The sequence below is a fragment of the Procambarus clarkii genome, chromosome 1 (genome assembly GCF_040958095.1).
Source record: "Procambarus clarkii isolate CNS0578487 chromosome 1, FALCON_Pclarkii_2.0, whole genome shotgun sequence".
Lineage (NCBI taxonomy): Eukaryota > Metazoa > Arthropoda > Malacostraca > Decapoda > Cambaridae > Procambarus > Procambarus clarkii.
In genome coordinates, this window is record NC_091150.1 from 14,230,944 (window position 1) to 14,258,634 (window position 27,691).

The window sequence follows — 27,691 nt, forward strand, 5'->3', positions numbered from 1 at the left end:
TCATGATCAAAGTATAAGCACTCTACGGGTTTTGGTTGGTTGTACGGAAGGGACGTACGCACCTGCCTACAACAACTTAATAATATTTGGGGGTAGTCCGGGAGGGACACACTCGACCGATCAACCACACAATAATATTGGGGGCCTGTGTCCGGGAGAGTGAATTGACACCCTGTCCGAGATTGGATTGGTACACCCTTTGTGAAAATGAAAAGGTTGCACCAGGAAACAGTTGAAACAGATAGCGGAAAGATGTAGCATCAGGGTGAATGAATCTAAAGTAGCTGGGATAAAGGATGAAATCCTGAGGCAGATGAGAGCCAAGAGTGAAGTGGCAGAACAAGGAGCCCAGAAAGGTGCTGAAAGTGGAAAGGAGGATGATGGGCAGGATGAAGTGAGATCCCAGGGATCGAGTAGGAGCAGTAAGATTAGCCGCAGTAGCAGGAGTAGCCGGAATAGGAGCTTGGAAAGATTGCAGCTGGAGCTCCAGATGCAGCGTAAGGAGAGACAGTTCCAACTGGAAAGGTTGAAGTTAGAACATCAGATGAAAGATAAACATGAGAAAGAAAAGGAGAAAACCAGACTGGAGATAGAAAAAGAGAAAACCAGACTGGAGGTAGAAAAAGAGAAAACCAGACTGGAGGTAGAAAAAGAGAAGACCAGAATAAAGAACTGGAGTTAGAGCGGGAAAAAGAAAAAGAAAAAGACCAAGTCGAAAGGGAAAAAGATAGGACAAAACAAATGCAGATAGAAGCCAATAGAACCTTGGCTGAACAAATGATTGAACATGGGTTGCCAGATACACCAACCGTGTATCACACTCACCTAGACAATAGGGTTAGGGGAAAAGGTCATTCACCTGTTAGTACCCGAAGAGGCAGAGAGCTTCTTCGAGCATTTTGAAAAAGTAGCCAGAATCAAGAAGTGGCCACAGTAGGGATGGGCCCAACTGGTTCAGTTGAGATTGACCGGTGCTGACAGAGAGGCATACACTCAACTAACACTGATGCAACACTCACGTCAGGACCGTGATGCAACACTCACGTTAGGATCATGAAGCAACACTCACGTTAGGACCGTGAAGCAACACTCACGTTACGACCTTGAAGCAACCCTCACATTAGGACCGTGATGCAACACTTACGTTAGGACCGTGATGCAACACTCATGTTAGGACGGTGATGCAACACTCACGTTAGGACGGTGATGCAACACTCACGTTAGGACGGTGATGCAACACTCACGTTAGGACCGTGATGCAACACTCACAACTTAAATTCCCATCAAGTGTTTAACATTGTATTCTTGACAGATAATTATGTTTTTTGCTAATATGTAAATTTTATGAAAGTTGGTGATTGAATAAATCAACAAAAGGTGATAGAAAATAAAATTAACAAGTGATTAAAAAGATGAATAAAAAATGAATGAATGAAAAACTTGACTGAATAAACAAATTATATATGTCTGACCAGCAAATAAATAGTGACTAAAGTGAGAAATATAGGTGATAAAATATATGAAAACGGGAGTTTGCATTGGTAAATGATGTTTGAATGATCCGATGAAATATTATAAATAGATATATTAAAGTTGCTGAAATTGACAAATAAAACATGATTGAACATTTAAAATGTGATGAAAAAGATGAAAATTGCGATTGAATATTAAAACTGAAGTATTATTTAACTAAATGAATAAATGAAGAGACGATGAACAAGGTCGAACTGGTGACCGCGTGAACACTGGGTCGAACCTCTCTGTCTGAACACAACGTTTGCTGTTTAAAGAAAAACTCAGCTGTCATACATTCATTCACTTCATCATACATTTTTAAGTGAAAATTGACGCCAGAGAAGTAAAAATCTGTGAGGAAAAAATATTTTCTTCATTGAAGTCTTGAGTTAATACAATCTTTATGATAGATGAATTACATGTTTTAACTAAATTATGTAATATTTATTATAGTTTCTACGGTAATTATGGTATAATATTATAGTAACTATAAAAATGCCTTAACTGTTACTATAATATTATAGTAACAGTTAAGGCATTATGGTAATTTTTACGGTAAATACAAGAATATTCCTTTATATACACATTGGAAGTATGAACATTCCTGTAAATATGTTACAGGATTCATAACATAATTGATTATATTTTATATCGATGCTAGAGAGGAATTAAGTAATCCAGAATGAGATCCTAGCTATGCACGAAAATCTACTTATACACAAAAACTAAATGTTCAGACTTAACATGAATGCATTCACACAAGTTGAGAGCTTTGCAACCATCGGAACAGCGTGTTGTGAACGTTTCAATAAAAGAATTAGTTGTTGTGAGTGTTGCAACACATGAATGATGTGATACTGTGGCAACACAGAAGTGTTGTGTGTGTTGACACACAAGACTATCATATTTGTTCTGAATGTTGCAACAAATATTACTATAGCGTGAGTGATGCATCACGTTATTTATGTGTTGCAATGATGCACTCACCACGTATTATCCTTGTATTGCAATGTTCAACTCTCACAACATAATATCCCTGTGTTGCATCCCTCAAACCACATTATTTCTGTGTTGCAACTCTCGCAACACGTTATTCCTGTCCGTAAACACGCAACATACACAAGACGTTATTCCTGTCCTCTGCACCTTTTACAGGAAGTTCTTCTTGCATTACACCGTCGCAACACTCACAACACATTATTACTGTGTTTCAGCGTTCATAACACTTTATTTCTGCGTTTGATTATTCACAAAACTTTTGTTCTGTGGTGCAACACTCACAACATGCCACTCCTGAGTTGCAACACGCACAACTGGTTATTAGTGGTGCAACTCTCACAACACGCCAATCTTGTGTTGCAATGATGTAACACAACACTCCCAATCTATTATTTATGCATGCAACACTTGCAGAACGTTATTTCTGTGTTGCACTACTCACAAAATGGCATTTATGTTTTGTAACTCTCACAACATGTTATTCCTTCGTTGCATCGCTGCATCACTCACAACATGTTATTCCTTTGTTGCATCGCTGCATCACTCACAACATGTTATTGCTGTGTTGCATCGCTGCATCACTCACAACATGTTATTCCTTCGTTGCATCGCTGCATCACTCACAACATGTTATTGCTGTGTTGCAACACTCATAAGACGTTAGCAACGTGATGCAACACTCCACTCGTTTTCTCACCAAGCGTTAAACGTTGTGTTATTGCACGATTTAAATTGTTCATTGCTAATATGTAAATTTCTAGTGATTGAAAAGATAGATAAAATGTGATGGATATATGGATAAGTTATAAATAGATCAAAAGAAAACATTAAATAAACAACTAAAACGGGAGAAAATAAATAAATTATATGCAAATGAATAGTTATTAAAGATGATTACATGTATAAATACAAGTGATTAAGTATCAAATAAATGTGAATGGATTAATAAAGACATGATGATTAAAGAAATAATTAAAATGTGATAAATAAATATGTAAAATGTGCTGGAATAGATCTATAAAGTGATTAAATATTAAAGGGGATTAAACAGATGAAAAAGTAGGACTCAATAATTCTAATTATTATTTGGGTGTATATATAGAAAAGGAATTGCCTGCGACACTGTCGAACTGGTGACCACGTCAACACCGGGTCCGACCACCCAGTCTGACCACGACGCTTCCTGCTTAATGAAGAACTCATCAGTCATACATTCATCCACTTCATCATACATCTTCAACTGACAATTCAGGCGTGTGAAGGAGAAAGTCGGGAAGGAAAATTAATCTTTATGAGAAGAGGATGTAAGATAAGGAAATGATGAGATGAAAGCGCCAGGCTAGTATGAATATATAACACTTGGAAGGGACATTAGGATGGGCTAGGATGTGAGGACGGAGTGAAGGAACGGTGCTCAACCACTTGGACCATCGGGGATCGAACACTGACCCTGCAAGAAGCGAAAGTATGAGTGGAAAAACAGTTTATGGCAGTTAAAATGTTATTGATTACATAAGTTTATTTACCCAAGAGAAGAAAGAGTCGTGAATAAAAACCTAACTTTAGGTAAAACTTGTGATATTCATAACCAAAAATAAACACAGACTTAACACGAATGTACACACACACACATTAAAACACACGCAGTGTCTACTCACATATTTGTGCTTGCGGGGGTTGAGCTTTGTCTCTTTGGTCCCGCCTCTCAACTGTCAATCAACTGGTGTACAGATTCCTAAGCCTACTGGGCTCTATCATATCTACATTTGAAACCGTGTATGGAGTCAGCCTCCACCACATCACTTCCTAGTGCATTCCATTTACTAACTACTCTGACACTGAAAAAATTCTTTCTAATGTCTCTGTGGTTCATTTGGGTGCTAAGTTTCTTCCCGTGTCCCCTTGTCCGTGTTCCACCCGTGCTGAAGAGTTTGTCTTTGTTCACCCTGTCAATTCCCCTGAGAAATTTGTAGATGGTTATCATGTCTCCCCTTTCTCTTCTGTTTTCCAGGGACGTAAGGTTCAGCTCCTTCAGCCTTTCCTCGTAGCTCATGCCTCTTAAATCCGGGTCAAGTCTGGAGGCATACCGCTGAATCTTCTCTAACTTTGTCTTGTGTTTAACTAGATATGGACTCCAGGCAGGAGCTGCATAGTCTGACATAAGTGGTATACAAGGTCCTGAATGATTCCTTACACAAGTTTCTAAAGGCAGTTCTTATGTTGGCCAACCTAGCATATGTCGCTGATGATATCCTTTTGATTTGAGTCTCTGGGGATAGGTTCCGTGTGATATCAACCCCCAGATCTTTGTCTCTATTTGTCTCTTGCAGGATTTCACCTCCCAGATGGTACCTCTGTTCAGCCTTCTGCTCCCTTCGCCTAATTTCATTACTTTACACTTTCCTGAGTTGAACTTTAGCAGCCACTTTCTAGATAATTCCTCCAGTTTTTCCAGATCATCCTGTTGTCTCTGTCTATATTCGTCTGTCTTAATTCTTCTCATAATTTTTGTATCATCAGCAAACATTGAGACGAATGAGACTATACCCTCTGGAAGATCAAACAGGTCTCCTGTTTCCAGTGACCTGTTATACACCATAGAGAGTGGCACACTTAGTGCCTCTGCACCTTCTTTTAGTATCCACGGTGAGAATCTGTCAGGCCCAACAGCCTTTCTCACATTCAGCGCCAACAGATTCCTATTGACCTCATCACTGGTGAGGTAAAATTCCTCCAAGGTTCTTTTCTCTAGTGTCGTAAGGTTCAGTTCCTGCAGACGCTCTTCATATCACATCCCTCGTAATTCTGGGACAAGCCTCGTCGCAAACCTCTGAACCTTCTCCAGTTTCTTTATGTGTTTCTTCAGGTGGGGGCTCCATGATGGCGCGGCATACTCTAAGACGGGTCTCACGTAGGCAGTGTAAAGCGCCCTAAAAGCCTCCTCATTTAGGTTTCTGAATGAAGTTCTAATTTTCGCCAGTGGAGAGTACGCTGCTGTCGTTATCCTATTTATATGTGCCTCAGGAGTTAGATTAGGTGTCACATCCACTCCCAGGTCTCTTTCTCGAATCGTTACAGGTAGGCTGTTCCCCTTCATTGTGTACTGTCCCTTTGGTCTCCTATCACCTGATCCCATTTCCATAACTTTACATTTACTGGTGTTAAACTCCAGTAGCCATTTCCCTGACCATCTCTGCAACCTGTTTAAGTCCTCTTGGAGGATCCTACAATCCTCGTCTGTCACAACTCTTCTCATTAATTTTGCGTCATCCGCAAACATTGACATGTATGATTCTACTCCTGTAAACATATCATTTACGTAAATTAGAAAGAGGATTGGTCCCAGCACCGATCCTTAAGGTACTCCACTTGTTACTGTTCGCCAGTCCGACTTCTCGCCCCTTACCATTACCCTCTGGCTCCTTCCTGTTAGGTAGTTCTTCACCCATACTAGGGCCTTTCCGCTTACTCCTGCCTGCCTCTCAAGTTTGTATACCAGTCTCATGTGCGGTACTGTATCAAAGGCCTTTTGGCAGTCAAGAAATATGCAGTCTGCCCAGCCTTCTCTGTCCTGCCTTATCCTTGTTACTTTATCACAGAATTCTAAAAGGTTTGTTAGGCATGATTTCCCTGTCCAGAACCCATGTTGGTGCTTGTTTACAAACCCAATGCTCTCCAGGTGCTCAACAAGTCTTAGGCTAATTATTCTTTCAAGTATTTTGCAGGGGATGCTTGTCAGTGATACGGGTCTGTAGTTAAGTGCCTCCTCACTATCACCTTTCTTGAAATTCGGTACGACATTTGCCTCCTTCCAGCTACTGGGCAATTCTCCTGACATAAGTGACTCATTAAAGATCATTGCCAGCGGCACGCTGAGAGCCTGCGCTGCCTCTTTAAGTATCCACGGTGATACTTTGTCTGGTCCAACAGCTTTATTTGCATCCAGTGTTGTCAACTGTTTCATTACCTCCTCTGCTGTCACCTCTATATCTAGTCTTTCATCTAGGGTAATCGTTTCTAACAATGGGAGCTGCTCAGGTTCGGTTGTGAACACTCCATGGAAATTTGCATTCAGTACCTCGCAGATTTGCTTGTCGCTTTCTGTATATGCCCCTTCTGTTTTCCTCAGTCTTGTCACTTGGTCATTTACCGACATCTTCCTTCTTATATGGCTATGTAGTAATTTAGGTTGCTTTTTCGCTTTGACTGCAATATCATTCTCATAATGTCTTTCCGATACTCGTCTTATGTTAATGTAATCATTCCTAGCTCTGTTACATCTAATCCTGTTGTCCTCTGTCCTTTGTTTTATGTACTTCCTCCACTCCCTCCTGCTTCTCACCTTTGCTTCCTGACACTGTCTATTAAACCATGGGTTATTATATTCCCTCCTGCTTTTTTCCTTTATTGTTGGAATAAATCTCTCTTCAGCCTCCTTGCATTTCAATATAACTTGGTTCATCATACCTTGCACTGTTTTTCCTCTAAGTTCTTCCTCCCACTGCACTTCTCCCAGGTAGTCCCTTATCCTTCTGTAGTGTCCTTTTCTGTAATCAAGTCTCTTTTCCCGGACCTCTTGTCCTTTGGTCACAATTTTAAGCTCCATCATGTAGTCAAAGACTAGGACACAATGGTCACTGGCTGCTAGTGGTATTTCATGTTCCAACTGCACGATGTCTTCTACATTCTGGGTGAAAATGAGATATAATAGGCAGGGCGTATCCCCTCCTCTTTCCCTAGTATCTTCCTTCACATGCTGTGTTAGGAAATTCCTGTCAATAACGTCTACCAGCTTCGCTCCCCAGGTCTGCTCCCCGCCATGGGGATTCCTCGTTTCCCAATCTATCTCTCCATGATTTAGGTCTCCCATGACCAGCAGCTTCGCTCTCATTCTATGCGCTATAGTTGCTGCCCTCTGCAGTTCATCTATTCATGTCTTGTTGCTGTCCTCGTACTCCACTGTCAGAGTTCCCTGTATGAAGCTCGTGCTTTCATTGGTACCTGGATTTTCCAGCTCATCAAACTTCCATTTCCGCTTTATTAGGAGTGCCACTCCTCCTCCCTGTCTCTGTGTCCTTTCTTTTCTTATCACCTGGTACCCCTCTGGAAAGATTGCATCCAAGAGCATGCCATTTATTTTAGTTTCCACTATTGCCACTATGTCTGGGTCTGCCTCACTAACTCTTTCTTTTATCTCTTCTGCTCTATTGGCTACCCCATCAGCATTGGTGTACCAAACCTTGAGACTCTTCTTGGAAACTCGGGTGTCAGAGTTCCCCCTTTTGCCGGGGGTCTGGGGGGGCTGGGGGGTGTCTGGGGGGCGAATGACAACATGTGAGTCATAAACACTCACCCAACACGTTACTGTAACCAACATGTGAGTCATAAACACTCATAAACATAAAACTGGAGATCAAATCAGTATGGATGTGACTATGGAACATTATTAAGTCTAGGACACGGCGTTGCCTAGATAATAGTCTTTTGGTCAACTAAAGTTTCTCATAACTTTGATGTAAATTATCTGTCCATGTGCACGTGTACCATCCTAGCAGTCTTCACCTTGTTGTGTTAACAGATTCAAGAAATAATTTTTGTAGCCTATACTATTCCTGGTGCCTTCTTTTCGTCTCACCTATGTTTAGATCTTTGCATTGGTCAGTGTTAAAGGAAAGTGACCATCTGTCCGACCACTGCTTGAGCACAACTAGATCTCATACTCTCCCTCAAACGTCTTCGTTTCTAAATCGCAGCAATTATGCAAAATTCCCAAATAACGATACTTAAGACTATCTTCTGACAGTTAGATGACATATGTCACAATCTGAATGACCCCAAATGAACTCACGGGGGAAAACTACTTGCGTTTTTTAATACTTGCAACTGTTCGCCGTTGATTTCTCTTTATTCAGCATTACCCTCTGTTTTCAACCAATGATATGTTCTCTCCTCCACACCAGCACTCTTTTAGTTATGAAATCCTGATCTTCAATTTTGGAATGAGGAATTACTAAATGGAACTGTGTTCCACGTTTGTTGATTATCAATGCAAATACCGGCAACTAACCCTTCTTTCCCTAGTTTTATAATTGTTATCTAAACATAACGCTTTTAAACTCGTAGGGCATTATCTGCCTTAAAATAATCCATGCTGATATTTTAAGAGAAATCCAAATTTTTTAAGTGTTCCAGGAGACGTTTCCTTGCAAGCTTCTCTAGCGCCTAACTGAGAATGGTGGATAATGAAGTTACTGTGTAGTTTAGTGGCTCCTGTGTCCTTTCATTCTGGCATATTGGCACTACATTGGTTGTCTTCCATTCCTTTGGCAACTCCTTCTTTAGTGAAGCGCTGAAGTGTTAATAGTCTCAGTCCGCAGCTACATCTTTCAGTCCCCACAAATGCCATTTGTTGTTTACAGTGTACTAATCTATTTGTACTAACCTATTTGAGCCTGCAGAATCGAGCTATAGCTTTTGTACCGCGTTTTCTAGCCTTTGGCTGTTTAATTAATGCAATGAATCCTAAACTATTTCTTTATTATCCCTTCATTTAAAATTATGAAAGGAGTTAGCGAATATGTATAAAATGTAAGTGATTAATTTTACAGTATAATTAACTTGCTCGGGAAGGAAAATATTGAGGGCCTGTCCGGGAGTTGAACCCGGGACCTCCTGCACCCAAAGCAGGAATCATACCACTAGACCAACAGGCCGTGGATATTTGAGTTTAGTTACGTTATTTAAATCGCCTTTTTAGAATGAAATATGCCAATTGAAATTACCAGAGCTTGTCCGGGATTCGAATCCGGGATGCGAGTATTTAAAGCAAGCGATGTTTTTCTTGAGCAAAGCATAATTTTCAACCTGCGATCAATCAACTGGTAAACATCACACACTTCCTTGTCGTTTGTAGGGAATCTACCTCTATTTAATTACGTGTTCCAACTCTGTTGTTTTTCTCCTGATGTGGCTGTGCAGCTATTTAGGTTGACTCTTTGCCTTGCTTGCTAAGTCATTTTCATATTGTCCTGCCTCTCTTCTCTCCATGACGTATTAATTTTTGGCACTCTGGTATTTTTCTCTGCTCACAAGTGTCCTGATATTTCTATAGTTTCTCCGCACCCCTTGTATATTGTTGTTTTGCTAGTTTATATCACATCTCTGATGTAAACATGGGATTCTCATCTGCATTTCGTTTCTTTCCTTTCGGGCCTGGGCAAACTTGTCTGCTGCCTCCTTACACTTCTGGGTGATGTAGTCCATCATCTTGCCCCGTCTTTCCCCTGAACTTTCCCATGTTATATCTGTTAGGATTTTTTTTTATCTCCTCATAATTTCCCTTTCGGAATGCCAGCCTTTTGTTTTCAGGTCACTTCCTTGAGTACATTAACCCTTCTTCGACCAAATACTTAAACGTGATTACACTGAGGTCGCTCATTCCTACTGAGGCCTCGAAACCGATTTCTCATAAGGCGGAGTCGTTCAGAGTGAAGACTAGGTCGAGTCTCGCTGATTATCTTTTCCTCTCATTCTTGTGGGTCCCCTGACATGTTGGGTTAAAACGTTTTGTCGCCATCTCCAATAGTTTAGATCTCCATGTTTCCTCACCTCCGTGTGGTTCTTTGTTCTCCCAGTCTATCCTTCCGTGATTGAAGTCCCCCATGATGAGTAGATGGGATCGGTTTCTACAGACAACAGTGGCTGCCATCTCAGTTATAGTGTTGACTCCCATAATGTTTCTGTCATACTCTTGCCTGGGTCTTCTGTCATTTAGTGGTGGGTTATATATCACCGCTACTACTACTCCTGGTCCTCCCATCGTCATGGTGCCTGTAATGTAGTCTCTGGAGTGTGTGTGTGTGTGTGCTCACCTAATTGTTCTCGCCTAATTGTGCTTGCGGGAGTTGAGATCTGGCTCTTTGGTCCCGCCTCTCAATGGTCAATCTCCAACACATATTTGAACAATCTTCTCTCGTACATACAGCAATGAAGCGCGTCAATGACTGGGCAAGTACAACTCAAACCGAACTTGCAGGCATATACCTTGCCACTGAATTTTTAAAAGACAAAGGCAGTGGACTTATATACTGTGACTCGCAGAGTGCACTCCTGGCATTGAACGCACATAGTAGTGACACCCAGAAAATAGTCAGTGATATTCGAATGAATGTTTTAGCTGCCAAAGAAAACAGATTTGAGATTAAATTCCTATGGATACCATCACATGTTGGCATCTCAAGGCATGACACTGTTGATATGCTTGCTAAGTCAGCTTGCAGAAAACCAGTGGTAGAAATTGATATGGGTGTTTCATTAGCAGTGACAAAGAGAATACTTAAACAAATATCTAATGAAAATCTCACCGACCTAACAAATTCTCAAAGACCTGAAAGTTGTAGCATTAAATATTATGATAGATATCGTGAGGAGACATTCACATATGGGACTAATAGAACAAGAACCCGGCAATGTGATGTTATAGTGGCCAGAATACGCCTGGGATATAGACGTATCTGGCAGCTTTCTCAAAACCCAAATGTCGAGTACACAATGTGTCAACTTTGTGAAAGAGAAAACATGCACTCTCTTGAACATTATATTGTAGAATGTCCCATACTGACTGACTTTCGCCCTCCTGGGCTAAGGTATGCTGAACTCTGTAGTTACTATATGAGTACTGGAACACTTGATGATATATTGGACTTGTATCCAAAATTGACCATGTAATGTGTCAATCATACAATGTATGTATGTGATGTAACTATATAACCTGAGCTTGTAAAAGCACCTTCATCACCTTCAGTGATTAAGTGCTTAATTGCACACTAGTTTCTTTATCAGCTACCTCACCCTGTCAGGGTAAATGAGACAAATGTATGTGAATGCATGTATGTGTGTATATATGTATGTGTATGTGTGTGTGTGTGTATGTATATGTATGGGTATAAAGCAAATATGGAAGCTGATCAGAATTACATTTCACCTTTGTGAATGTACATTAATGACACTATGTAAAAGACACATCTAATACTTTATGTAGGGCGTACGTAAATCTGTGTATCTTTGTATTTACGTATGTAGGTTAGCTTAGCATTTTAAAAGCACCGAATCACCTTCTGTGGTTGAGTGTTCAATAAACCCTTGAACTGTATGTTTAACACTTCTCTAACCCTGCCCATGGAGGACAGAAGAAAATGTATATATGCTGGTTAGCATTGTAAATGTGTGGCCACGTCTGTGGTAGAAAATAATAAAAAAAAAAAAAAAATAAAAAAAAAAAAAAAAAAAAAAAAAAAAAAAAAAAATAAAAAAAAAAAAAAAAAAAAAAAAAAAAAAAAATGGTCAATCAACTAATGTACAGGTTCCTCGGCCTACTGGACTCTATCATATCTACACTTAAAGCTGTGTATGGAGTCAGCCTCCACCACATCACTTCCTAATGCATTCCATTTGTCTACTACTCTCACAATGAATATTCTTTCTAACGTCTCTATGGGTCATTTGGGCACTCAGTTTCCACCTGTGTCCCGTAGTGCGTGTGCCCCTTGTGATAAAAAGTCTGTCTTTATCTACCCTATCAATTCCTCTGAGAATCTTGTATGTGGGGGTCATATCCCCTCTAACTCTTCTGTCTCTCAGTGACGTGAGGTTTAATTCCCGTAGTCTCTCCTCGTAGCTCATAACCCTCAGTTCGGGTACTAGTCTGGTAGCAAACCTTTGAACCTTTTCCAGTTTAGTCTTATGCTTGACTAGATATGGACTCCATGCAGGGGCCTCATACTCCTTGATTGGTCTGATATATGTGGTATATAATGTTCTGAAAGATTCCTTACACAATTTTGTAAAGGCCGTTCTTATGTTAGCCAACCTAGCATATGTCGCTGATATTAATCCCAGGTCTTTCTCTCTCTGACTCTGGAAGTATTTCATCTTCCAAATGATACCTTGTATCTGGTCTCCTGCTCCCTACACTTATCTTCATTACATTACATTTGCTTGGGTTAAACTCTAACAACCATTTGTTCGATCATTCCTGCAGTTTGTCCAAATCTTCTTGAAGCCTCAAGCTGTCCTCCTTTGTCTTATTCCTTCTCATAATTTTGGCTTGCAGGGTGGAGCATCGTCAGCAAACATTGAGAGGAATAAGTCTATACCCTCCGGGTGATCATTTACGTATATCAAAAACAGGTTAGGTCCGAGTACAGAGCCCTGTGGGATTCGACTGGTGACTTCACGCCAATCTGAGGTCTCATCCCTCACTGTAACTCTCTGCTTCCTATTGCTTAGGAACTCCCTTATACACAGCCTGTTACTCCTGCCTGTCTATCCAGCATATGTACCAGCCTCTTATGGGGTACTGTGTCAAAGGCTTTCCGACAGTCCAAGCAAATGCAGTCCGCCCTGCTTTCCTTTTCTTACCTGGTTGTAGAATTATTAAGGAGGCATAACTTTAAAAAATGCAATGAATGAAAACTGGTTCGATTTCAATCAAACGTCTTTGACTAGCTGTATATAAAAAGGGCTTCAACTGGTCCGAGTCTCAGCATCGTAGCCTCAACAGGAAGGAAGAAAACAATATTTAATAATGTGTCAAAATTTTTTCAAAATAATAAGAAATTAACATCAAACACAAGTGACAACTGAAATCATGTCTATGACTCTCAGCTATCAGAATAGCATATAATAACACATATAATAATTAGTTTTATCCAAAAAAATGTAAAAAAATTTATTTTTTCAATTTTTTTACAATTTGCATGAAACGTGTACACCTGACTGCACGTAAGCCTATCTGTAAGGGTGCCAATTTTGGAGGAAATTGGTTGATGTCAACCTCAGCCACAGGTTGCAACACCTTTGACTTCATTACTTTTCAAGTTACATAAAAGTGACTTTACTCTTTTATTTTGAATTATATTTACATGAAACTTACATGTTGCATGTAGATTTTGTGTCTACAATTTGTTAAACCTCTTTTTTTCTTAAGTTCATTTATTGATTTTATAAATAGTTATAAACATGATATATTTGCATAATTTTGTTGGGAACTTTGACTTATTGAATCAGAAAAACTAAACATTTGAAATCATTCAATTGATTTCATTTGAAAGTTGTGGTTCTAGTGTATTTTTGAAAATATGTAAAATTCGTTGAGATTTTTACAATTTTTTACCTAACTTTCTAATTAGGCTGAGATACTGAAACTTGACGTAGTTGCAGCCCTTTTCATTTACAACTATTCCACAAAGTTTGGTTGACATGGATCAACTTTTAATATTCTAAGTTACGCAACCTGACGCCTGGCAGCTGAATGGACAGCGCTTCGGATTCGAAGTCCTGAGATTCTGGGTTCGATCCCCAGTGGAGGCGAATACCAAAAGGCGAAAAGTTTGTTTCGCCTTGAAGCCCCTGTTACCAAGCAGTAAATAGGTACCTGTGAGTTAGACAGCTGCTACGGGCTGCTTCCTGGGGGATGTGTAACAAAAAAGAGGCCTGGTCGAGGACCGGGCCGCGGGGACGCTAATCCCCGAAATCTTCTCAAGATAACCCTTATGCCAGTAAGGCAAGATTTACCCTCCCTGAATCCATGTTGCCAGTTTGTAACGAAGTCCCTTCTCTTCAGATGTGTTACTAGGTTTTTTCTCACGATCTTCTCCATCACCTTGCATGGTATACAAGTTAAGGACACTGGCTTGTAGCTCAGTGCCTCTTGTCTGTCACCCTTTTTGTATACTGGGACTATATTATCCGTCTTCCATATTTCTGGTATGTCTCCTGTCTCCGGTGAGCTACTATACACTATGGAGAGTGACAAGCAAAATGCCTCTAAGCACTCTTTCAATACCCATGATGAGGTTCCGTCTGGACCAACAGCCTTTCTCACATCCAGATCCAACAGGTATCTCTTGACCTCATCTCTTGTAATTTCTAACCCTGCCAAGACCGCCTGGTTTACTGCCACCTCTCTTAGCCCAGTGACCTCACTTCGTTCCTGGAACCTCTTGTTGCGTTCTTTACACATCTCCTTCTTATTCTCTGTATACCTGTCCTCATTCATTCTAAGTTTCATCGCCAGTTATTTCACTGTTGTTTTCCTTCTGGTATCACTGTGCAGCAACTTTGGTTCGGTCTGGACTTTGTTTGCTATATCATTTTCATAATTTTTATCTACTCTTCTCACACTAACATACTCATTCCTGGTTCTCTGGTATCTCTCTCTGCTTTCTGGTGTTCTGTTATTTCGGAAGTTCCTCCACGCACATTTGTTCAGTTCCTTTGCTTCCATACATGCCCTACTAAGTCATGAATTCTTCTTTTGCTTCTCGGAATTTCCTTTTTTTGGCCGGGATAAACCTGTTTACTGCCTCCTGATACTTTTGGGTGACATAGTCCATCATGTCTTGTACAGACTTAGCTCCGAGTTCTGTGTCCCATGGTATATCCTTCAGGAAACTTCTTGTGTCCTCATGAATCTCTTTTCGACACACCAGCCTTTTGTTTCATAGTTCTTTTTTGGGGGAGATAAATCCTAGCTCTACCAGGTATTCAAAGATCAATACACTATGATCATTCATTTCCAAGGGTGCTTCCAACTTAACTTTAATTATATCCCACTCATTTAAGGGTAAATATCAGATCAAGCATGGCTGGTTCAACTTCCCCTCTCATTTTTGTCGGTCCCTTGATGTGTTGGCTTGGAAAGTTTTTTGTTGCCACGTCCAGCAGCTTAGCTCTCTATGTGTCTGGTCCTCCATGTGGGTCTCGGTTCTCCCAATCTATCTTCCTGTGGTTGAAGTCTTCCATGATTTATAGTCCAGATCCATTCCTGTTAGAGACAGAAGTTGATCTCACTGTTATGTTAATGGTGGCCATGGTGTTTCTATCATATTCCTGTCTGGGTCGTCTGTCATTTGGTGGGGGTTATATATGACTATAACTATAATTTTTTGTCCTCCAGTTGCTATGGTACCTGTTATGTAGTCACTGAAACCTTCACAGAGCTGAATAACCGTCTCTCCAAACCTCCAGCCTTTTCTTACCAGCAGGGCTACACCACCACCTCCTTCTCCTTCTCTCTCTTTCCTCGCAACACGGTAGTACTGTGGAAACACTGCATTTGTTATTGCTTTCGTTAGCTTTGTTTTTGTGAGAGCTATTATGTCTGGATTTTCATCTTGTGCTCATTCTCCACGCTCACTTGTTGTATTTGTAATCTCATCTGTGTTAGTGTACATTACCTTGAGACTCACTTTCTTCTGTTCCTTCTCATGTCCCTTTCGTTGTGTGCATTCTGTTGATGGGGAAGCTGTTCCATAGGTATGAGGATTTGTGAGATGGAGGGCGTCTATGGGGTGAGGGGTGGAGGGATGGTTGGCTGAGCATTTGAGTGGAGGCAGAGATGGTTCGGGGTAGGGGCGAGGAGGTCTATGCAGAGGAGGGTGGTAGAGTGGCCCTCCCTTCTTGTGTTACTTGGGTTCTGGTTGTAGGTTCCCTATTAATCTCAAAGGATGTTACGTTGGGGGCTGCAATTTCCTGGTTTTCTCCTCTCACCTTGTGCTGCTTCCTTGCTTCTGCTGCCTAGGTGCTTCTCCCTGCCATGTTTGTCCACTTTGGTCTGTTAAAATTTCTCTGGTGATGGTCTGGTTGTGAAAGAGATTATATGTTCCTTGATGGCGCCCCTGTTGTTTATTCATTGTTAATCGCCTGGAAAGAGACGTTGTTGTTGTCTTGCCTATATACTGAGTTCTTTGAGGCTTACAGTCCCCAAGTGCGCATTGAAAGGCATAGACGACGTTGGTCTCTTTGAAGGCGTTCTGCTTGGTATCTGGAGAGTTTTTCATGAGTTGGTTGGCCGTTTTTTGTTTTGTTTTATAATACATTGTCAATTGTATTTTCAGATTTTTGTCTGTAGGGATATCGTTCCTATCAACAATATCTTTCAGGACCCTTTACTCTGTTTTATGAGCCGTCGAAAAGAAGTTCCTGTAAAATAGTCTAATAGGGGGGTACAAGTGTTGTGTTGTATGACTCTTCAGAGGTTGCATGGTGTTTCACCTTTCTATTTTTGATGTCTTCAACGAAACCTTTAGAGAAGCCGTTGTTGACTAGGACCTGCCTTACCCTACAGAGTTTTTCATGGACTTGCTTCCAATCTGAGCTGTGGCTGAGAGCACGGTCGATGTAAGCGTTGACAACACTCCTCTTGTACCTGTCTGGGCAGTCACTATTGGCATTGAGGCACATTCCTAGGTTGATTTCGTTAGTGTAGACTGCAGCGTGGAAGCCTCCGCTCTTTTCTGTGACTGTTACATCCCATTATTCTCCATCACGTAAGTGAATCTTAACACAGAATTCCGCTCAAATGCCTCCATCAACTGCTGCAGAAATCTGGCATCAGGTACCTGCGTAAAAATGTCGTCAACATACTTGCAGTATATGGCGGGTTTCAAGCCCATGTCAACTAAGACCCTCTGCTTGATGGTGCCCATGAAGAAGTTCGTAAACAGAACACCTAGGGGAGAACCCATGGCGACCCATCTACTTGCCTATACATGTGCCCATCTGAGCTCGAGAAGGGTGCCTCTTTAGTGCAGGATTGAAGTAGTTTCCTCAGTGTGTTTTCTTGCATGTCAGGAGGAGTGCAAGCTTGATCACGATACACTCTGTCTGCTATCATCCCAATTGTTTCGTCCACCGGCACATTGGTAAATAGTGACTCGACATCCAACGAGGCTCATATCCCTGTGGCCTGCGCTCCCCGTAGTAGGTCAACTAATTCCTTGGGAGACTTCAGGCTGAAATCACAAGGTACGTAAGGAGTCAGCAATGTAATAGGCATTATATATATATATATATATATATATATATATATATATATATATATATATATATATATATATATATATATATATATATATATATATATATATATATATATATATATATATATATATATATATATATATACATACATATATATATATATATATATATATATATATATATATATATATACATATATATATATATATATATATATATATATATATATATATATATATATATATATATATATATATATATATATATATATATATATATATATATATATATATATATATATATTTTAGTGAGGTGGATGGGGTGAGGTGGCATTAATAGGGTATTAATTTCATCAACATAAGACAGAACAAAAGGTGGCATTAATAGGGTATTAATTTCATCAACACAAGACAGAACAAGAGGTGGCATTAATAGGGTATTAATTTCATCAACACAAGACAGAACACGAAACAATGGGTATTGAATAGAAGTGTTTGTAGAAAGCCTATTGGTCCATATTTCTTGATGCTTCTATATTGGAGCGGAGTCTTGAGGTGGGTAGAATATAGTTGTGCATTAATTAGCTGTTGATTGCTGGTGTTGACTTCTTGATGTGTAGTGCCTCGCAAACGTCAAGCCGCCTGCTATCGCTGTATCTATCGATGATTTCTGTGTTGTTTACTAGGATTTCTCTGGCGATGGTTTGGTTGTGGGAAGAGATTATATGGTCCTTAATGGAGCCCTGTTGCTTATGCATCGTTAAACGCCTAGAAAGAGATGTTGTTTTCTTGCCTATATACTGGGTTTTTTGGAGCTTACAGTCCCCAAGAGGGCATTTGAAGGCATAGACGACGTTAGTCTCTTTTAAAGCGTTCTGTTTTGTGTCTGGAGTGTTTCTCATGAGTAGGCTTAATAGGGTATTAATTTCATCAACACAAGACAGAACACGAAACAATGGGTATTGAATAGAAGTGTTTGTAGAAAGCCTATTGGTCCATATTTCTTGATGCTTCTATATTGGAGCGGAGTCTTGAGGTGGGTAGAATATTGTTGTGCATTAATTGGCTGTTGATTGCTGGTGTTGACTTCTTGATGTGTAGTGCCTCGCAAACGTCAAGCCGCCTGCTATCGCTGTATCTATCGATGATTTCTGTGTTGTTTACTAGGATTTCTCTGGCGATGGTTTGGTTGTGGGAAGAGATTATATGTTCCTTAATGGAGCCCTGTTGCTTATGCATCGTTAAACGCCTAGAAAGAGATGTTGTTGTCTTGCCTATATACTGGGTTTTTTGGAGCTTACAGTCCCCACGAGGGCATTTGAAGGCATAGATTAGGGTATTAATTTCATCAACACAAGACAGAACACGAAACAATGGGTATTGAATAGAAGTTTTTGTAGAAAGCCTATTGGTCCATATTTCTTGATGCTTCTATATTGGAGCGGAGTCTTGATGTGGGTAGAATATAGTTGTGCATTAATTGGCTGTTGATTGCTGGTGTTGACTTCTTGATGTGTAGTGCCTCGCAAACGTCAAGCCGCCTGCTATCGCTGTATCTATCGATGATTTCTCTGTTGTTTTACTAGGATTTCTCTGGCGATGGTTTGGTTGTGGGAAGAGATTATATGTTCCTTAATGGAGCCCTGTTGCTTATGCATCGTTAAACGCCTAGAAAGAGATGTTGTTTTCTTGCCTATATACTGGGTTTTTTGGAGCTTACAGTCCCCAAGAGGGCATTTGAAGTCATAGACGACGTTAGTCTCTTTTAAAGCGTTCTGTTTTGTGTCTGGAGTGTTTCTCATGAGTAGGCTTAATAGGGTATTAATTTCATCAACACAAGACAGAACACGAAACAATGGGTATTGAATAGAAGTGTTTGTAGAAAGCCTATTGGTCCATATTTCTTGATGCTTCTATATTGGAGCGGAGTCTTGAGGTGGGTAGAATATAGTTGTGCATTAATTGGCTGTTGATTGCTGGTGTTGACTTCTTGATGTGTAGTGCCTCGCAAACGTCAAGCCGCCTGCTATCGCTGTATCTATCGATGATTTCTGTGTTGTTTACTAGGATTTCTCTGGCGATGGTTTGGTTGTGGGAAGAGATTATATGTTCCTTAATGGAGCCCTGTTGCTTATGCATCGTTAAACGCCTAGAAAGAGATGTTGTTGTCTTGCCTATATACTGGGTTTTTTGGAGCTTACAGTCCCCACGAGGGCATTTGAAGGCATAGATTAGGGTATTAATTTCATCAACACAAGACAGAACACGAAACAATGGGTATTGAATAGAAGTTTTTGTAGAAAGCCTATTGGTCCATATTTCTTGATGCTTCTATATTGGAGCGGAGTCTTGAGGTGGGTAGAATATAGTTGTGCATTAATTGGCTGTTGATTGCTGGTGTTGACTTCTTGATGTGTAGTGCCTCGCAAACGTCAAGCCGCCTGCTATCGCTGTATCTATCGATGATTTCTCTGTTGTTTTACTAGGATTTCTCTGGCGATGGTTTGGTTGTGGGAAGAGATTATATGTTCCTTAATGGAGCCCTGTTGCTTATGCATCGTTAAACGCCTAGAAAGAGATGTTGTTGTCTTGCCTATATACTGGGTTTTTTGGAGCTTACAGTCCCCACGAGGGCATTTGAAGGCATAGATTAGGGTATTAATTTCATCAACACAAGACAGAACACGAAACAATGGGTATTGAATAGAAGTTTTTGTAGAAAGCCTATTGGTCCATATTTCTTGATGCTTCTATATTGGAGCGGAGTCTTGAGGTGGGTAGAATATAGTTGTGCATTAATTGGCTGTTGATTGCTGGTGTTGACTTCTTGATGTGTAGTGCCTCGCAAACGTCAAGCCGCCTGCTATCGCTGTATCTATCGATGATTTCTCTGTTGTTTTACTAGGATTTCTAGGCGATGGTTTGGTTGTGGGAAGAGATTATATGTTCCTTAAAGGAGCCCTGTTGCTTATGCATCGTTAAACGCCTAGAAAGAGATGTTGTTGTCTTGCCTATATACTGGGTTTTTTGGAGCTTACAGTCCCCAAGAGGGCATTTGAAGTCATAGACGACGTTAGTCTCTTTTAAAGCGTTCTGTTTTGTGTCTGGAGTGTTTCTCATGAGTAGGCTTAATAGGGTATTAATTTCATCAACACAAGACAGAACACGAAACAATATGTATTGAATAGAAGTGTTTGTAGAAAGCCTATTGGTCCATATTTCTTGATGCTTCTATATTGGAGCGGAGTCTTGAGGTGGGTAGAATATAGTTGTGCATTAATTGGCTGTTGATTGTATCGCTGTATCTATCGATGATTTCTGTGTTGTTTACTAGGATTTCTCTGGCGATGGTTTGGTTGTGGGAAGAGATTATATGGTCCTTAATGGAGCCCTGTTGCTTATGCATCGTTAAACGCCTAGAAAGAGATGTTGTTTTCTTGCCTATATACTGGGTTTTTTGGAGCTTACAGTCCCCAAGAGGGCATTTGAAGGCATAGACGACGTTAGTCTCTTTTAAAGCGTTCTGTTTTGTGTCTGGAGTGTTTCTCATGAGTAGGCTTAATAGGGTATTAATTTCATCAACACAAGACAGAACACGAAACAATATGTATTGAATAGAAGTGTTTGTAGAAAGCCTATTGGTCCATATTTCTTGATGCTTCTATATTGGAGCGGAGTCTTGAGGTGGGTAGAATATAGTTGTGCATTAATTGGCTGTTGATTGCTGGTGTTGACTTCTTGATGTGTAGTGCCTCGCAAACGTCAAGCCGCCTGCTATCGCTGTATCTATCGATGATTTCTGTGTTGTTTACTAGGATTTCTCTGGCGATGGTTTGGTTGTGGGAAGAGATTATATGGTCCTTAATGGAGCCCTGTTGCTTATGCATCGTTAAACGCCTAGAAAGAGATGTTGTTTTCTTGCCTATATACTGGGTTTTTTGGAGCTTACAGTCCCCAAGAGGGCATTTGAAGGCATAGACGACGTTAGTCTCTTTTAAAGCGTTCTGTTTTGTGTCTGGAGTGTTTCTCATGAGTAGGCTTAATAGGGTATTAATTTCATCAACACAAGACAGAACACGAAACAATGGGTATTGAATAGAAGTGTTTGTAGAAAGCCTATTGGTCCATATTTCTTGATGCTTCTATATTGGAGCGGAGTCTTGAGGTGGGTAGAATATAGTTGTGCATTAATTGGCTGTTGATTGCTGGTGTTGACTTCTTGATGTGTAGTGCCTCGCAAACGTCAAGCCGCCTGCTATCGCTGTATCTATCGATGATTTCTGTGTTGTTTACTAGGATTTCTCTGGCGATGGTTTGGTTGTGGGAAGAGATTATATGTTCCTTAATGGAGCCCTGTTGCTTATGCATCGTTAAACGCCTAGAAAGAGATGTTGTTGTCTTGCCTATATACTGGTTTTTTTGGAGCTTACAGTCCCCACGAGGGCATTTGAAGGCATAGATTAGGGTATTAATTTCATCAACACAAGACAGAACACGAAACAATGGGTATTGAATAGAAGTTTTTGTAGAAAGCCTATTGGTCCATATTTCTTGATGCTTCTATATTGGAGCGGAGTCTTGAGGTGGGTAGAATATAGTTGTGCATTAATTGGCTGTTGATTGCTGGTGTTGACTTCTTGATGTGTAGTGCCTCGCAAACGTCAAGCCGCCTGCTATCGCTGTATCTATCGATGATTTCTCTGTTGTTTTACTAGGATTTCTCTGGCGATGGTTTGGTTGTGGGAAGAGATTATATGTTCCTTAATGGAGCCCTGTTGCTTATGCATCGTTAAACGCCTAGAAAGAGATGTTGTTTTCTTGCCTATATACTGGGTTTTTTGGAGCTTACAGTCCCCAAGAGGGCATTTGAAGTCATAGACGACGTTAGTCTCTTTTAAAGCGTTCTGTTTTGTGTCTGGAGTGTTTCTCATGAGTAGGCTTAATAGGGTATTAATTTCATCAACACAAGACAGAACACGAAACAATGGGTATTGAATAGAAGTGTTTGTAGAAAGCCTATTGGTCCATATTTCTTGATGCTTCTATATTGGAGCGGAGTCTTGAGGTGGGTAGAATATAGTTGTGCATTAATTGGCTGTTGATTGCTGGTGTTGACTTCTTGATGTGTAGTGCCTCGCAAACGTCAAGCCGCCTGCTATCGCTGTATCTATCGATGATTTCTGTGTTGTTTACTAGGATTTCTCTGGCGATGGTTTGGTTGTGGGAAGAGATTATATGGTCCTTAATGGAGCCCTGTTGCTTATGCATCGTTAAACGCCTAGAAAGAGATGTTGTTTTCTTGCCTATATACTGGGTTTTTTGGAGCTTACAGTCCCCAAGAGGGCATTTGAAGGCATAGACGACGTTAGTCTCTTTTAAAGCGTTCTGTTTTGTGTCTGGAGTGTTTCTCATGAGTAGGCTTAATAGGGTATTAATTTCATCAACACAAGACAGAACACGAAACAATATGTATTGAATAGAAGTGTTTGTAGAAAGCCTATTGGTCCATATTTCTTGATGCTTCTATATTGGAGCGGAGTCTTGAGGTGGGTAGAATATAGTTGTGCATTAATTGGCTGTTGATTGCTGGTGTTGACTTCTTGATGTGTAGTGCCTCGCAAACGTCAAGCCGCCTGCTATCGCTGTATCTATCGATGATTTCTGTGTTGTTTACTAGGATTTCTCTGGCGATGGTTTGGTTGTGGGAAGAGATTATATGTTCCTTAATGGAGCCCTGTTGCTTATGCATCGTTAAACGCCTAGAAAGAGATGTTGTTGTCTTGCCTATATACTGGGTTTTTTGGAGCTTACAGTCCCCAAGAGGGCATTTGAAGGCATTGATGAAATTAGGGTATTAATTTCATCAACACAAGACAGAACACGAAACAATGGGTATTGAATAGAAGTGTTTGTAGAAATCCTATTGGTCCATATTTCTTGATGCTTCTATATTGGAGCGGAGTCTTGAGGTGGGTAGAATATAGTTGTGCATTAATTGGCTGTTGATTGCTGGTGTTGACTTCTTGATGTGTAGTGTCTCGCAAACGTCAAGCCGCCTGCTATCGCTGTATCTATCGATGATTTCTGTGTTGTTTACTAGGATTTCTCTGCCGATGGTTTGTTTGTGGGAAGAGATTATATGTTCCTTAATGGAGCCCTGTTGCTTATGCATCGTTAAACGCCTAGAAAGAGATGTTGTTGTCTTGCCAATATACTGCTTTTTGGAGCTTACATTCCCCAAGAGGGCATTTGAAGGCATAGACTTATATATATATATATATATATATATATATATATATATATTTATATATATATATATATATATATATATATATATATATATATATATATATATATATATATATATATTTTAGTGAGGTGGATGGGGTGAGGTGGCATTAATAGGGTATTAATTTCATCAACATAAGACAGAACAAAAGGTGGCATTAATAGGGTATTAATTTCATCAACACAAGACAGAACAAGAGGTGGCATTAATAGGGTATTAATTTCATCAACACAAGACAGAACACGAAACAATGGGTATTGAATAGAAGTGTTTGTAGAAAGCCTATTGGTCCATATTTCTTGATGCTTCTATATTGGAGCGGAGTCTTGAGGTGGGTAGAATATAGTTGTGCATTAATTAGCTGTTGATTGCTGGTGTTGACTTCTTGATGTGTAGTGCCTCGCAAACGTCAAGCCGCCTGCTATCGCTGTATCTATCGATGATTTCAGTGTTGTTTACTAGGATTTCTCTGGCGATGGTTTGGTTGTGGGAAGAGATTATATGGTCCTTAATGGAGCCCTGTTGCTTATGCATCGTTAAACGCCTAGAAAGAGATGTTGTTTTCTTGCCTATATACTGGGTTTTTTGGAGCTTACAGTCCCCAAGAGGGCATTTGAAGGCATAGACGACGTTAGTCTCTTTTAAAGCGTTCTGTTTTGTGTCTGGAGTGTTTCTCATGAGTAGGCTTAATAGGGTATTAATTTCATCAACACAAGACAGAACACGAAACAATGGGTATTGAATAGAAGTGTTTGTAGAAAGCCTATTGGTCCATATTTCTTGATGCTTCTATATTGGAGCGGAGTCTTGAGGTGGGTAGAATATTGTTGTGCATTAATTGGCTGTTGATTGCTGGTGTTGACTTCTTGATGTGTAGTGCCTCGCAAACGTCAAGCCGCCTGCTATCGCTGTATCTATCGATGATTTCTGTGTTGTTTACTAGGATTTCTCTGGCGATGGTTTGGTTGTGGGAAGAGATTATATGTTCCTTAATGGAGCCCTGTTGCTTATGCATCGTTAAACGCCTAGAAAGAGATGTTGTTGTCTTGCCTATATACTGGGTTTTTTGGAGCTTACAGTCCCCACGAGGGCATTTGAAGGCATAGATTAGGGTATTAATTTCATCAACACAAGACAGAACACGAAACAATGGGTATTGAATAGAAGTTTTTGTAGAAAGCCTATTGGTCCATATTTCTTGATGCTTCTATATTGGAGCGGAGTCTTGATGTGGGTAGAATATAGTTGTGCATTAATTGGCTGTTGATTGCTGGTGTTGACTTCTTGATGTGTAGTGCCTCGCAAACGTCAAGCCGCCTGCTATCGCTGTATCTATCGATGATTTCTCTGTTGTTTTACTAGGATTTCTCTGGCGATGGTTTGGTTGTGGGAAGAGATTATATGTTCCTTAATGGAGCCCTGTTGCTTATGCATCGTTAAACGCCTAGAAAGAGATGTTGTTTTCTTGCCTATATACTGGGTTTTTTGGAGCTTACAGTCCCCAAGAGGGCATTTGAAGTCATAGACGACGTTAGTCTCTTTTAAAGCGTTCTGTTTTGTGTCTGGAGTGTTTCTCATGAGTAGGCTTAATAGGGTATTAATTTCATCAACACAAGACAGAACACGAAACAATGGGTATTGAATAGAAGTGTTTGTAGAAAGCCTATTGGTCCATATTTCTTGATGCTTCTATATTGGAGCGGAGTCTTGAGGTGGGTAGAATATAGTTGTGCATTAATTGGCTGTTGATTGCTGGTGTTGACTTCTTGATGTGTAGTGCCTCGCAAACGTCAAGCCGCCTGCTATCGCTGTATCTATCGATGATTTCTGTGTTGTTTACTAGGATTTCTCTGGCGATGGTTTGGTTGTGGGAAGAGATTATATGTTCCTTAATGGAGCCCTGTTGCTTATGCATCGTTAAACGCCTAGAAAGAGATGTTGTTGTCTTGCCTATATACTGGGTTTTTTGGAGCTTACAGTCCCCACGAGGGCATTTGAAGGCATAGATTAGGGTATTAATTTCATCAACACAAGACAGAACACGAAACAATGGGTATTGAATAGAAGTTTTTGTAGAAAGCCTATTGGTCCATATTTCTTGATGCTTCTATATTGGAGCGGAGTCTTGAGGTGGGTAGAATATAGTTGTGCATTAATTGGCTGTTGATTGCTGGTGTTGACTTCTTGATGTGTAGTGCCTCGCAAACGTCAAGCCGCCTGCTATCGCTGTATCTATCGATGATTTCTCTGTTGTTTTACTAGGATTTCTCTGGCGATGGTTTGGTTGTGGGAAGAGATTATATGTTCCTTAATGGAGCCCTGTTGCTTATGCATCGTTAAACGCCTAGAAAGAGATGTTGTTGTCTTGCCTATATACTGGGTTTTTTGGAGCTTACAGTCCCCACGAGGGCATTTGAAGGCATAGATTAGGGTATTAATTTCATCAACACAAGACAGAACACGAAACAATGGGTATTGAATAGAAGTTTTTGTAGAAAGCCTATTGGTCCATATTTCTTGATGCTTCTATATTGGAGCGGAGTCTTGAGGTGGGTAGAATATAGTTGTGCATTAATTGGCTGTTGATTGCTGGTGTTGACTTCTTGATGTGTAGTGCCTCGCAAACGTCAAGCCGCCTGCTATCGCTGTATCTATCGATGATTTCTCTGTTGTTTTACTAGGATTTCTAGGCGATGGTTTGGTTGTGGGAAGAGATTATATGTTCCTTAAAGGAGCCCTGTTGCTTATGCATCGTTAAACGCCTAGAAAGAGATGTTGTTGTCTTGCCTATATACTGGGTTTTTTGGAGCTTACAGTCCCCAAGAGGGCATTTGAAGTCATAGACGACGTTAGTCTCTTTTAAAGCGTTCTGTTTTGTGTCTGGAGTGTTTCTCATGAGTAGGCTTAATAGGGTATTAATTTCATCAACACAAGACAGAACACGAAACAATATGTATTGAATAGAAGTGTTTGTAGAAAGCCTATTGGTCCATATTTCTTGATGCTTCTATATTGGAGCGGAGTCTTGAGGTGGGTAGAATATAGTTGTGCATTAATTGGCTGTTGATTGTATCGCTGTATCTATCGATGATTTCTGTGTTGTTTACTAGGATTTCTCTGGCGATGGTTTGGTTGTGGGAAGAGATTATATGGTCCTTAATGGAGCCCTGTTGCTTATGCATCGTTAAACGCCTAGAAAGAGATGTTGTTTTCTTGCCTATATACTGGGTTTTTTGGAGCTTACAGTCCCCAAGAGGGCATTTGAAGGCATAGACGACGTTAGTCTCTTTTAAAGCGTTCTGTTTTGTGTCTGGAGTGTTTCTCATGAGTAGGCTTAATAGGGTATTAATTTCATCAACACAAGACAGAACACGAAACAATATGTATTGAATAGAAGTGTTTGTAGAAAGCCTATTGGTCCATATTTCTTGATGCTTCTATATTGGAGCGGAGTCTTGAGGTGGGTAGAATATAGTTGTGCATTAATTGGCTGTTGATTGCTGGTGTTGACTTCTTGATGTGTAGTGCCTCGCAAACGTCAAGCCGCCTGCTATCGCTGTATCTATCGATGATTTCTGTGTTGTTTACTAGGATTTCTCTGGCGATGGTTTGGTTGTGGGAAGAGATTATATGGTCCTTAATGGAGCCCTGTTGCTTATGCATCGTTAAACGCCTAGAAAGAGATGTTGTTTTCTTGCCTATATACTGGGTTTTTTGGAGCTTACAGTCCCCAAGAGGGCATTTGAAGGCATAGACGACGTTAGTCTCTTTTAAAGCGTTCTGTTTTGTGTCTGGAGTGTTTCTCATGAGTAGGCTTAATAGGGTATTAATTTCATCAACACAAGACAGAACACGAAACAATGGGTATTGAATAGAAGTGTTTGTAGAAAGCCTATTGGTCCATATTTCTTGATGCTTCTATATTGGAGCGGAGTCTTGAGGTGGGTAGAATATAGTTGTGCATTAATTGGCTGTTGATTGCTGGTGTTGACTTCTTGATGTGTAGTGCCTCGCAAACGTCAAGCCGCCTGCTATCGCTGTATCTATCGATGATTTCTGTGTTGTT

The 27,691-nt window shown here is 40.3% G+C and overlaps 1 protein-coding gene and 1 non-coding gene across 2 annotated transcripts in view; one reads left to right on the forward strand and one right to left on the reverse strand.

Annotated features, from left to right (window-relative positions):
• Positions 1-490: 490 nt before the first annotated feature.
• Positions 491-27,691, forward strand: part of LOC138359594 (luc7-like protein 3) — a 57,947-nt gene continuing 30,746 nt past the window's right edge. Inside the window, exon 1 of the mRNA XM_069318977.1 lies at positions 491-677. Coding sequence (XP_069175078.1) covers positions 491-677 — 187 coding nt within the window. The remainder of the gene's footprint in view (positions 678-27,691) is intronic.
• On the reverse strand, positions 9,156-9,227 carry TRNAP-UGG (transfer RNA proline (anticodon UGG)). The gene has a single exon. It is a non-coding gene; the product is annotated as a tRNA-Pro (tRNA).